Below are 14,228 nucleotides of genomic sequence, written 5' to 3'. Positions count from 1 at the left end.
TCTTGATGAGTCTGGCTAGGGGTTTATCAATTTTGTTTATTATAAGAGCCAGCTCTTAGTTTCATTGATCTTTTCTATTGTTCTTTTAGTCTCTATTTTATTTATTCCTGCTCTGATTCTTTATTATGTATTGCCTTCTACCAACTTTGGGTTTTGTTTGTTTTTCTTTTGCTAATTCCTTTAGATGTAAGGTTAGGTTGTTTATCTGAGATTTTTCTTATTTCCTGAGGTAAGCATGTGTCACCATAAACTTCCCTCTTAGAACTGCTTTTGCTTTGTCCCATAGATTTTTGATTGTTGTATTTATGTTTTCACTTGTCTCCGGGTATTTTTAAAATTCTTCTTTGATTTCTTCAACAATCCATTGATTGTTTAGTAGCATATTATTTAGCCTCCACGTGTTTGTGGTTTTTGAAGTTTTTTTCTTGTAGTTGATTTCTAGTCTCATAGCTATATGGTCAGAAAAGATACTTGATATGATTTCACTTTTCTTAAATTTACCAAGGCTTGTTTTGTGGCCTAGCATGTGATATATCCTAGAGAATATCCCATGTGTACTTGAAGAGAATGTGTATTCTGCTGCTTTGAATGGCATATTCTATATATATCTATTAAGTCCGTTAGTCTAATGTGTCATTTAAGGCCAGTGTTCTCTGATTGATTTTCTGGTTGGATGATTTGTCCATTGTTGTAAGAGGCGTGTTAACCTGGGAGGAAAGGATTTGAATTTGAGAGTGGTCACCAGCATTCAATGAAGCCAAAAATCAAGATGAGGATTATAAAGTCTAGTGTGTTTGGTGTAAGGTGGCTGTGTTTTATATCCCCCATTTGCCCCTTAAGAACGACTTTCTATCCTTCTCCAACCTGCTTTGTGCCCAGGGAAAGTTGACCTAACACACATCAACAATGTTCTTTTGCCCCTGGCTTCTGGTTGGGTTTGGACAGTGGGAGGCACTGAGGAGAGATAAGAGAACAGAAAGAGAGATAACTCCTGTTATTTATTTTGATATCTCTCTCCTTCCAAGTCATAGATTGGCAGGGACAGTGTTCTCTCCCAATAACTAAAGCTCCTGTTGGGCAGCACTTTCCTATAACTTTGTCTCTCTGGTTTCCTCAAGGCCTGGGGGTAGTAGTCACTTTCACCTGTTGCTAGCCCTGCGGTGCTTTACCATCCCCTGTTAGTTCCCTGCCTACATTCTTGTATACACAGTCTCTTCATTATACTCCCTTCAATCATACCTTTTCTGTTTGTGCTGTTTCTTGACAGAAACCTGCCTGACACAGAGGTCATTGTTGATCTTTGTTAGAATCACTTTTAGTGGAGTGGTTGAGGAAGAGAGGCGGAGAAGTAAATGGAAAGAAAGAAAGAAAAAGATTAAGGACATGGATTCTTTTTTCAAGAGTGTGACAGTGAAGGGAAGGAGAATGCTAGAGAGCATCATAGCTAGTGAGAATTCTGAAGAACTAGAGAAAAAAATTTTAATGAGAGATGTAGACTTAATTTCAGGTTGTGAATAAGAAGTTAATATAGAAGGAGAAGAAAAATTGTATAATATAAGCAAAAAAGTTGTGAAATTTGAATGTGATATAATCTGATTAAAATCACAGATGGAAGGATTAGCCTTGTACAGAGAGACATCTTTGAGAACAGTGAAATGGTGAATAGAGGATTAATATATGTGGGGTGAATAATTAGGGAAGTTCTTGCTGAGGAGGCTCAATTTCTTCTGTGATGTTGAAGGCAATGTCATTTGTTCAGAGGGGGAAGGATTTGTGAGAGGAAGACTGACAGGGAATGATAAAGGATGAAATGGTGACTGTGGGAAATGGAAGAGGGAATTATTTGCTGGATAAGCTATGGACTCTAGTTGAAATGTCCAGAAACTTGGGGATTTAAAAGAGAAGTGCTTTGGAAGAATAAGAGGATGAAATATGGAGTGTGCTAACAGGAAGGTGGTTGATGTCATCTGCTAAGTGTCTAAGCTACATGGGAAGGACAGAAATCATGAAAATGGAGACAGTGTTAAAAAGACAAGGTTGAGAAATTGGAGGTCTTAAAGAATATGCATTGGGAGTAAAGAACTGAGAGAGCTTGAGGGGTAGATGCCTATCATCAGAGAATGGTATATTGAAATTGAAGATTTTTAAAAGAGTAGTGAAAGTAAGGGAGGAACTGAATAAATATGACAGTGTGTTAGCTAATCAGAGAGGCATGAGTGGATGACAATTTCTTCACTGAAATTCTATACCAGCTGGGTTCCAGAATATAAGACCTTAGACAGTAATAAACAAAATAAAAATAAATCCCTATCTTTTTAAATTTCAGAAATGTATGCTCCTAATTGCAAGTCCTGAAATGACTATATCTTACCCATTTTAATTACCACCCTCTATTATCTAACATAATTCCATGCATGTATTAGATACTCAAATATTTGTAGACTATTTGAAAAAAAGAACAAAGAAAAACACATCAAATTTTCATTATAAGATAATAGCTTACTAGATATCTGAGCAGCTAGGTATATGATTGTAATTATATTCTGCAATAAATTCAGTATAAAACTCCTCAAAATTCTGTAGATTTCTTTCTTATTTGTATGTTAATGTTTGTTTGGCACTTCTGTTTTCAGAACTAATTTAATTTATATTTATTGTGGTATCTACAGTCAATTTGATATGGCAGTTTTTTTTTTTAGGATCTTTCTCTTTCAATTCAAATATATAGATTTTGAAAATAAAGTTCCTTATATAGAGGAATGTGAGTGGTGTGTTTAGGATAGATAATCGCATTCAAACTTCTTCATAAATGAGCTTCTATTTATGTAAGCATATCTTTAAGATCTTATATTTATGTACTATATTACCATTTTACTTCATATATAACTGTTAGTAATTATAACAATAATAATAACATTGAGTATTGTTTATTATGTGACAGGTGCTGTTCTAAGTAGTTTACACAATTTACTCATTTTTCCAAAATGTGCTGTTATTATTCTTATTTTACAGATGAAGAAACAGGTATAGAGAGGTTAACTAACTTGCCTAAGATCACAAAATTAGGAGTAGATTCAAACCTAGGAAGTCTGGCACCGGTGCTCAGGGTATTAACTGCCACTACTAATATACACATAGATTTAGATACAAATGTAGATGCGTTTATCATCTGCTTGCTTAAATGTCTGTTTTCTTTACCTTGAGCTCCCTAGGGTCAAGGACATTGCATGGCACATTGCAGCTTATCAATAAATATTGTAAACTAATGAAAAATCTTCTCACTTTCCAAGATAATTTTGCTGTTTCCTACAGATTTTCCTATTATATTTATAATACTTTTCAACTAACACTCTTAGCTTTTCTTTCAAGTCTATTCCAGTTATTATTTGGGTGGTTTGTTATGAGACATGTTATAACATTTTAAATCTCTACATCTAAAACTTCACTCTTTTGCTGAGACAAAAATTATCTCTTCCTCTCCTCCTGCCAAATATCACAGCAGATTAAGTGTTTACATGAGGGGAGTTTGTAGTCCAGTATTTCTGCAGCAGCGGGCTTCAAATATTCTAGTCAAATCCTGCCTTTTTTCTGACTCTTCCTGATGAGTATTACCATCTATTAGTCACTGAGTGCTTATTTTGAGAATGGTTGCTATCATCACTACTCCCTTTACATAGGTGCCACCTAGTTACTTTTGTTTTGGCAATTATGGGTTAAATACATTCCAGGGTTTAGTCCTGCTTAAGCTTGCTAGCTCTCTATTTTAAATTAATGCACAGTGGGTCATTTCTTACAAGAGTAAAGCTTTCATTAAACAGGAATCTTTCAAAGCACTCATTTTTATTCTTTTCCATAGATGAGAGTCTTCTTTCACCATTAAGTGATGCTTTTCTCCCTCTTCCCTACAAAGCTACACTACACTGCAGTTAATAATGACTGGTGATTGAAAAAAACTTATACTTTAATCTTAAAATATTGTTCTCTTTTGAGATACATGTTTGACTATCCTTCCCCACTGCCTTGTGATCATCTTTTTAAGTATTTACTTCCAGTCCATCAAATTAATATCACCCTAAAAGACCTGTTGCACTAAGGAGTTTTTAAATGATAAATATCACATATAAGGATCCTGTTTTTTGTTATGGTTTTTAAGTCCAGTAATTCCCCAACAGAGAACTCTGTAAGGGATTAATAAATTCATTAGCAGTTACTCAATAGGAGAAAACATGTGGAACTCTTTTTTAAAAGCTCCTCATTTTATATATAATTACCCTTCAGTCTCCCTCCTAGCATTCATCAATTTAGAAATAGGCCATAGGGTATTTAAAATGCCTTTCCCAATTGATAAAGAGGAATAGAAGATGGAATTTTGGATTCATAAGCAGAAACTACCTATTGCAGTAACTACATGTTAAGGACTGGTCAATGTAAGCTGGTCACAGTTAGGAATTCTATCTCACCCATATCTGAATCACCAATATCTAGTATAATTGCAGACCTTTTTCTTTCCCATTCTTCTTTTCCTTTTTTCTTCCCTTCCTCCAGTTGAGACATAGTAGTTTGGGGTCTAGGAGAGAGGTAGAGCTGGAAATGTGAGTTTGAAAGCAGTCTGAATATAAATGGTATTTAAGACTATAGACAGGAGGGAGTTACCTAAGGTGAATGTTTAGAGAAGTTAGAGAAGGAGACTTAGAGGAATAGTCAGTAGGATAGAAGCAGGATGTGTTCAAAGAAGCCAAAGGAAGTGACTTAAAAATAGGGGAGGTGGGGGCTTCCCTGGTGGCGCAGTGATTGAGAGCCCGCCTGCCGATGCGGGAGACGCGGGTTCGTGCCCCGGTCTGGGAAGATCCCACATGCCGCGGAGCGGCTGGGCCCATGAGCCATGGCTGCTGAGCCTGTGTGTCTGGAGCCTGTGCTCTGCAATGGGAGAGGCCACAACAGTGAGAGGCCCGCGTACCGCAAAAAAAAAAAAAAAAAAATAGGGGAGGTGGTCAGCTCTGACACATGCTTATAGGAGATAGAATAAAATAAGGAATAATGCTGAGTCTTAACTCATACTGTTCACTGTACAACAGGCCAATAAATCGAGAGATGAGTTGTTGGGGCAAGGAATAGCAACTTTATTCAGAAAGCCAGCAGACTGAGATGGTGGACTGATGTCCCAAAGAACCATCTCACCTGAGTTAGAATTCAGGTTTGTTTTATACTAAAAGGGAAAGGGGTGTGGTAGATTGTTGCAAACTTCTTGGTGCCAGAATCCTTTGTTCTTGCATCTGTCCATGTAAGTCCAATCACAGTGTTCCTATAAACCTCCAACAAGACAAATGTTATACTCAATTCTGCAACTTTATATCTCTAGATGAATGGAAAAGTGTAATACCTTTAAAGGTCAACACCTTGAGAATGGGCTATTCTCTGTATTTCAGGCTATAAGCAACATTATTTTAGTGATTAACTTGCAACAAAAACAGTATAATACAAAGGTTAAAGTAAAAGAAATAGATCCAATATGGAGTCAGATTTGTTCTTCCCTGTTACAATTAGACTTATAAGGAATAAACTTAAGTTTGACAAGGTGATTACAACTGTAATTAGAGTGCTTGGGACAAACGCCTGATTGGAGTGGGATGAAAAAAATCAGAAATGAGGAATAAAGATGATGACTTTAGGCACTTCTTTCAAGAGACGTGATTTTATTTTTTAAAGTTTTAAAAATATTTATTTTATTTACTTATTTATTATTTTTGGCTGTCTTGGGTCTTAGTCGCCACACACAGGATCTTCGTTGCAGCACGCGGGCTCTTCGTTGTGGTGCATGGGCTTCTGTCTAGTTGTGGCATGTGGGCTTTCCCTTCTCTTGTGGCGCGGGCTCCAGAGTGCATGGGCTCTGTAGTTTGCGGCACATAGGCTCTTTCGTTGAGGCGCTAGAGCTCAGTAGTTGTGGCACGTGGGCTTAGTTGCCCCGTGGCATGTGGGATCTTAGTTCCCCAACCAGGGGTTGAACCCTCGTCCCCTGCATTGGAAGGCGGATTTTTTACCACTGGACCACCAGGAATTCCCCCAAGAGATGTGATTTTAAAGAGAAGCAGAGAAGTGAAGAATAGCTGGAAATTTTAAATTATAAGGGGCATATTTTAAATAGTGGACAATTTAAAAACTCACTTGTAAGCTAATATGAATAATACAGCATAGAGAAAGTGAGAAATAGTTGATGCAGGTAGAGGGGAAATAATTTCAGGAATAAAATTACTGTGTGGGTGAGCATAGGATCCATAGCACAGTTTGATCAGTCGGGCTGAGCTGCGTGAGCTTCTTCCATTTTAACATCAACGGAAACAGTGTTTACATGCAGGTGCACATTTTAGATTGGTAATGGAAATTTGATAATTTAAATAATTATCAAATTTGATAACGTCTGATAATTTCTGTTTTCTCAATGAAATATGGGCAAGGTGAAGTGTTTGGCATGGGGTCAAAATGTTTTAAGGAAAGAAGAGAAGCCATAAAATAGTTGTTTAGGAGAGTGGAGACTAGAATTTGTGACAAATGTCTGGTTTCAACATTGGTTCACCAGAGGAAAATGTGCAAACTGTTTTAAGCACACTTGTCTCTGAGAGCCCACACTTGGTTACTTATCAAGCACCATGTCTTCAAAGATAGGCTATATCACTTTGGCTCTCACTCACTGTCATTTTCCACTCTGATTCAGTCACCTAGAATTTTCTTTTATCTTGCTCTTCAGCTCATTCATGCGTTTAAAAACATTTTTCAAATTGTATTTTATTTTGCATTTCCATGTGTTTTGTGTAGGAGGAGAGTCTTCCAAATGTTTTCAAGGGATATGGAAGTAGAACTTCTACTTCTCTGAATTTGTTTCATCATTTATGAAATGGGAGTAATATCTACTTGCAGAATTGTGGTTAAGTATTAGAAATGATATGTATAAAATATTGGCCCATAAAAGACAATCAATAAATAATAGTTGTAATTATTATTACCACTAAATATTATTTTGTCTAAAGAATAAAAAGACCTTGCTTCTACCCTGCTTTTTTTCCTAGATAAAGTTAGCTTCTGAAACTCTGAAACTGTATTTTTAAACAAATACTTTTTAAACAATTTTAATGTGCCACAGTGTTTCTAAGTTTCTTATGTATTAGTTTGGTTGGAATATAAGATATCTTACTGAATGATAATTTTTTGTATTTTGAGTTATATAATATTTTAGGGGCTTGATAATGTAATATTTGAGAAAGAATAGACTTTAAATAGGAAATGTATTTTCTTATGAGACTTTATTCTTATTATACAAGCAAAAAATTATATTAAAAATATAATTTGAAAAATATAGTAATAACAATGAGGAAAAAACATAGAGTAAAAAAGCCAGCATATAACTTGAAAGGGATTTTTGAAAACTGTCACAATATTATCCATATCCTCTTTGTCTACTAAAATATTACTGAAGACTACAATGTTTTGAAGTAAAAAGCATTATATCAATTTGAGTAACTAATACTAAGAAATGCTAATCATATAATTTTAGTGTCAGTCTGGGCTTTTTTTCCCCCCGAATTAGAACAGCCATTACTACACTTGGTGTTCTCTGAAGGAATATAACTACCAAAATCAATGTTCAATGCTTAAAAGGAGAAATATGAGACACTGACATAGTGAATCTTTATTCCATATCTTCTTCCATGTTGCTCTGCTCTAGGACATGCATTTCTGTTTCAGGTAATAACCCATATTCATTCAGGAAAGATTCCACATCCCCAGTAAAAAATTCTTCGGCAAACTGTTCAGCAACACTAATGAAATTGCTTATGAGTTCCCCACCTTTGTAGACGAGCAGTGTGGGGAGTACATCTGAGGAAAAGCGGTCCCCAGCACCTGTATTAGAAGCTTTTATTTTACAAAACTTGACTGTAGGGTATTCGGCTGCAAGGCATATTAAGCTACTGTTTAGAGCATCACAGCCCTTAATACCATCTTCATAAATGTGAACAATGATTGTGATTATTTTCTGCTCCTTTTCAATGGTTTCCAGGAATTGCTCCCCAGATTCCAGCTCATAGACAAACCCATATCTAGGCCCGAAACTCAGCTTCTGGTGCATATCCTGCATACACTGCCTACGGTATTTACGAAGGCAATTTTCATCTTCTTTTTCTCTGTGGATTAGCTCATATTCTTGAACGCTCATCTGGAAATAGATGAAAGAAATGATAGAGATCATTCAGTCAGAAATTTATATTCCTTATAATACCAAACCCATTCTCAACTTAAAGAGTTTGCATTCCTGTCCCCCCTACCTCCTGAGATGGCCTTCTCCTTCACCTCATTTGTTCAAATGTCACCTTCTTTGATTATTCTACCTAAAAGTGTCCCTGCCCCACGCTTTCTGTTCTTTATGCTGGTTTATTTTTCTTCATAGCAATAAACGTTACTTGATATTATAGTATATGTTTATTTGTTTCATTGTATAATATTAGTTTTTCTAACTTTTCTGCTGTATGGGGGAAGAATTTAGTGTCTGGCACATAATAGGGGTTCAGTAATTATTTCATGATTAAATACATGCATAAGTATTGCTAAATATAGTTGAGCTATGAGATGGTCATGAAGTGTGCCACTTTGGGTAAAAAAAATCCAGCAAGGTCTACTCTAGAGTGACTTTCATAAAAGTGTATACACATACGCATGCATGCACAAGTGCCTGTACACGCACTTAAATGTGTTTCCAACAAATGCTTTTGGACATTATTTTCTCCTCCACAAAAGTTGTGAAAAAGATTTTTTCTTATCACTTACTAATTTTTTTGGAATATGTAGGATGGAATTTAAGAAAGACAGCTTTTTACTACTATTTGGCGTTCACCAGATTAGCCAAAAGACCAGCAGCATCACCATTACCTGAGAAGTTCTGGGAAATGCACATTTGGGGACGCCACCCCAGATTTACTGAATCAGACCCTGTAAGTGTGAGGCTGAGTGGGACATGTTTAAACAAGCCCTCTAGGTGATTCATATGCACTGGTTTAGGCTAAAATGAGAAAAGACCTAACTTCTATCTTCCAAGACAGCTACTTTTCACTGAAGCTGGAATATAAAATTACCTGCAGAGCCTTTCTTAGTAGCTATGTCATTATTAACTTAGTCAATAGAATGTTAAACACCCTTTCCCTTCACATACATACACACACACACACACACACACACACACACACAGAAGATATAAAGGAGTGATAATGGGACATAGTGTGACTAAGAGATGTGGAGCAGCCCAGAGCCAGGGAAGTTGGACGACTCCCAAATTTATGGAAAATCTACTGTGTCTTAGACAATTTACATAGATTATTTTTCTTAATCTTCACAATAAACCTATCAGGTAGTTTTTTTACAGAAGATACTGAGATTAAGTAGAAGTATTTGGTGCTTTCATTATTTCCTTCTCTTGTTTCTTCCTCCTATATTTGTTTTTCTAATGTCCTCATTCTTCTTATTGTATTCTGCTTTAAAATTATCGTTCCAACTTAATTTGTTTTAATCCTAAACATTGTTAAATGTTTTATATAATTTTTAAGTTGCTACCATAGTTCTGCTAATTTAACAGGCTGAACCACAAAATACTGATTTACATATGCATTTGAGCATTCTTATGAGAACTTGTTCCATTCACATCTTCAGGCAAATAGATATTTAGGCATTCAGATACATTTCTAAAGCTTAACCTTAAAACAATATTTTTAATCATTGTAATGTCTCACATTTGTATAGCATTTTACATGTTTCAAAATACGTTCTCATTTATTTTCTCTTCACATCCCTTTAAAACAAGTGAAGGAGGTATTGTTATAGTTCCTCAGATAGGAAAATTTAATTGTCTCATCCACATCTCAGTGAAGGAACCAAAATCTGAAAACGAGATCTTTTTTTTTTTCCACCTCCCTCACAAACATTTTATTGCATTAATTTTTTTTTTTTTTTGCTGTGCCAGGTTTTAGTTGCAGCATGAGGACTTCTTAGTTGCAGCATGCAGACTCTTAGTTGCAGCATGCATGCGGGATCTAGTTCCCTGAACCCAGGCCCCCTGCATTGGGAGCACAGTCTTACCCACTGGACCACCAGGGAAGTCCCTGAAAATGAGATCTTAGATTTGAAGATTTTTTACAATGGCCAGAAGCCTAGAACCAAGAATATTTCTGATGCAGAGGCTGTCTGTTGAGAATCAATATACAACAATCAATATACAACAACTCATATATGCTGGTTTGGAGATAAATAAACCACTAAAGTGATTTTTCCTCACAATGAAAATCACCTTATGGTTTCTTTTAGTATTTCTTTAGTATTGCTGTTGTTTTTATATAAATAATATGTGCTAATTATAAAGATTCAAAACTGAACTAAAAGCTAAAGGAAGGAAGTAATAAATACTGAAATTTTACCACTCTGATACTCTAAGATAATCTCCATCAAGATTTTAGAGATAATCTTTTCATATTTCACTTTTTTATGTATGTATGACATACACATTATATAATAAGAAATAAGTGAGAATTTTAAAAAATGCTGCTCTTAAAAAAATCATGGATATATTTTTTTCATAGTGTGGCTTATTCTGCTTACCTTCTTCCTCCTCCTTGTAAAGGAGGTTGAGAACTGTCAATCAATCCCACCCTTCCAATTAACCAATATTGTCAATTTGGTGAGTGTCTTTCCATACTTTTCCACATACATGCTCATATAATCATAGAAGCATAAACACATATACAGTGTTTGTTTGTTTTCCATTGCTCTAGAGAATGGGATCATATAACTTAAAATTCTCTGTATCTTGCTTTCTCATGTTGTGGAACTACCTCTAAGTCAACTCATGTATTTGTAACTCATTCTTTTAACAGTTGCCATGTATTTCTTAGTATGGGATGACTTTATAGGCATAGGCGTTTACTGCATTTCCTTTTCTTTTTGCTAATACAAATAATACTTTAATAAAAACACCCTGTAGATTATTTATTTTTGATTTCTTCTTATCTTACCTTTCTGCTGAATCTTTCTTTTGAGTCTTTGTCATCTCTACTCTGAGGAGAAGACATTTGTCTGAGAATCTCCTTCTTGCTGGGTGGGAATGAATTACTATCTTCACTCTCCAATTTAAACTTTCTCCAATCATTTATTACTCCTTTGGGTCCTGGAATAAAATTTAAAACAAATTGTTTTCCTTTTTACTTTCCAAAGGACTATTTACACAATTGATATTTGTATAAGTATTGCCATGGTCATAGACTTGCTATCTTCTGTATCAGAAAAATTATCTTATTTGGGCTAGAAATTTCTGACTGCCTTGCTCATAGAAATGTTCTCCCACATTAATCTTGTTAAGTGGGTTTTGACTAAGAATCTTTCTATAACATCTGTGTTAATGAAAATACAAATTATGCACTTTGAACTATTGGAAAAAATGTGGGTAAAGATATTAAAAAATTAAAGTATAGAGAGGAAACTAGAATTTTAGAAAAATAGTACTGTCATTAAATAAGAAAGGAACTTCAGCAATAAACTAAAATTGGAAACATACTATTTTTTTTTGTTTGTTTGTTTTTGTGGTACGCGGGCTTCTCACTGTCTTGGCCTCTCCTGTTGCGGAGCACAGGCTCCGGATGCGCAGGCTCAGCGGCCATGGCTCACAGGCCTAGCCGCTCCACGGCATGTGGGATCTTCCCGGACCAGGGCACGAACCCATGTCCCCTGCATCGGCAGGCGGACTCTCAACCACTGTGCCACCAGGGAAGCCCTGGAAGCACACTATTAATAAAGGAAACTAGGATTTTGGGGGAAGCAGATTGAAATGTTAACAAGATCCAGAGAACAATAATGACAATAGTACTTAAAAGACAACCTGTAAGAGGGAGGCCTGACTTCAATTAAACTAAAATGGCTTTAAGAAACTTATTATATAACCATTCAATTCTTTCTAAGATCCTAAGAATCTTTTTACAAATAGAGAAAAGATGGAATTTGCAGATTTAAGAATATTAATTAAATCAAGGATGATTTAACTGAAGTTCTGATGTTCAGTTGCCCTGATAAATAATAACAGTGTTTGGAAGAAGGTCTAAGTTCTTGAAAATACGGAGTTTTAAATATCCTTCACTAAAACTTAGCCATATCCATACTTTAATATTGTATATGTATGTAGATGTATTCTCTCTCCCACATATTTCCTAATAATTTTTATTTATATAATAATAATATACAATTTTAATATAAATTTATTTATATTAATTATGTTCAGACAATTGATTTTTTTTACTTACTTGCGTAGTCTTCATTTTCCAGATGTGTCTTCTGCATATACAAAATATGCATGTGTATAGTATGCGTTTATGTGTGAAGTAAAGAGATTCCCTTTTTTTCCTCTTTTTTTACAAATGGTAGTATATTATGCACGCTTCTGTTCACTTTTCCTTTTTTTACTTCATAATATATCTTAGAGATTTTTTTCACATATATACATAAACATCCTTTTTTTAAAAATGGAGGCATGGTATTCTACTGTGTAGATATTAATTTACTTAGTTTCTTCTTGATGTAAATCGTTGCTCCACATTTTTTCTCTGACATATGATTCTGAGTGAAGAACCCTGCACATATATATTTTTTTCCTCTCTGTTCAAGTCTACATATAGGTAATGGTAGTAAAATTGCTTGGTCAAAAAGCATATATATTTCTAATTTTAATATTGCTAAACTACTTTTAAAGAGCTTGTACCAATTTACACTGCTACCAGTAATGTATGAGTATGCCTCTTTCCAAAGTGTGATATTAAACATTTTTACTTTTACAAACCATGTGAAAAAAATGTACTTCATTATATAGTTCTAACTTTGTAAGTGCCTATAAAATTTTTTTCCTAAATAGTCTATTCTATATTTTGCCCATTTCTCCATTTGGTGGTTGGTTTTATTCTTATTGATTTGTAGGAATTTTAGTATATATTAGGAAATTCACCCTTTGTCAGTTAGTTGCAAATGGTTTTCCTCAATTTGTTAAAATTTTTTTGGATTTTGCTCCTGATGACTTTTACCAGACAGCAGACATTTGCTTCCCCCCTTCCTCCCTCCCTCCCTCCCTCCCTCCTTCCTTCCTTCCTTCCTTCCTTTCTTCCTTCCTTTCCTCATTTCTGTAGCTGAATTTATCAACCTTCCTTTATGGTTTCTTGGTTTTGTGTCATACTTAGAAGGTATTCTAAACACTGCCACTATGAAATTAGTTTTCATGTATTTTTGTTTAGTACTCATGAATTCATTCAAACTCAAATTGACATCTAATTAAAACTGTTCTAAAGGTATTTGATTTCACATTAATTTATCCAGTCAAATATTTTTTAGATGATTCCATCAACCCATTCAAAGGTATTACTTAAATTTCATACTGAATAGTGGCAATAAGAACATTAGAGATCTCCAGATCTAATTTTAATTTTATAATTATTTTTTTCTTTTAACTTTGCTTACCTGTGTGTGTGGCCTGTCCTTCAGAGTCTTCCTCCAAACTTTGCCTTTTGGCTTCTTCCATTTTAGAGATTCAGATTTAATATAATCTACAGAATAAACAAAGAAATAATGACAACAGATGAATTCTAGGAGAAATATATGTATATATTCTGCTACCAGGTTCCATGTAAGTCAAGGGTTATCACTAAGTGATGCAGTGTTTAGTTTTCTATCTACCTTGTAAAAGCACATTAATTTAATATTTGTGTCCTTAAAGATATTTGGACCTAAGAATTTTACATAATTTATAGTTTGTCTTTTTTTACTTAAAAAGTCTTCAGGTTGGGCCTATGTACTTAGTAAACATTATTTATTACTGATTTTCTTTTTTATTACTGTTTGTTACCAAATTTCATAAAATTATATTCTAATCATTTTATATAATAATAATGTTTTAATTAATATTAATTATATACTTACTATGAACACTTGTATGTGCCAGGCATTGTACCAATCATTTTATTGTGTCAAAAGTCACTTAATTCTCACACAGCCATGTGTAGCAGGGACAATTGTTAATGCCATTTTACAATGTGAGGAAGCTGAAGGACAGGGAGTTTAAGTTTTACTTGCCTAAGATCACATAGTAAGTGGTGGAGCAAGGATTTGAATCTACATTTGATTTTAGAGCTGTCTTAAAGCATTACAGTATTAATGGAAGTTAA

At 34.7% G+C, this 14,228-nt stretch overlaps 1 protein-coding gene across 1 annotated transcript; it reads right to left on the bottom strand.

Moving 5' to 3' along the window:
• Positions 1-7,681: 7,681 nt before the first annotated feature.
• Positions 7,682-13,585, bottom strand: PDC (phosducin; the record flags this gene model as incomplete). The annotated part of the gene is made up of 3 exons (XM_082613846.1): positions 7,682-8,206; positions 11,046-11,197; positions 13,525-13,585. 3 exons carry the CDS (start codon positions 13,583-13,585, stop codon positions 7,682-7,684), a joined length of 738 nt encoding a protein of 245 aa, XP_082469972.1.
• Positions 13,586-14,228: the final 643 nt, after the last annotated feature.

Source organism: Mesoplodon mirus (genome assembly GCF_964341445.2).
Source record: "Mesoplodon mirus genome assembly, chromosome: 3".
Classification (NCBI taxonomy): domain Eukaryota; kingdom Metazoa; phylum Chordata; class Mammalia; order Artiodactyla; family Ziphiidae; genus Mesoplodon; species Mesoplodon mirus.
This window is presented reverse-complemented; position numbering and strand designations above follow the sequence as displayed.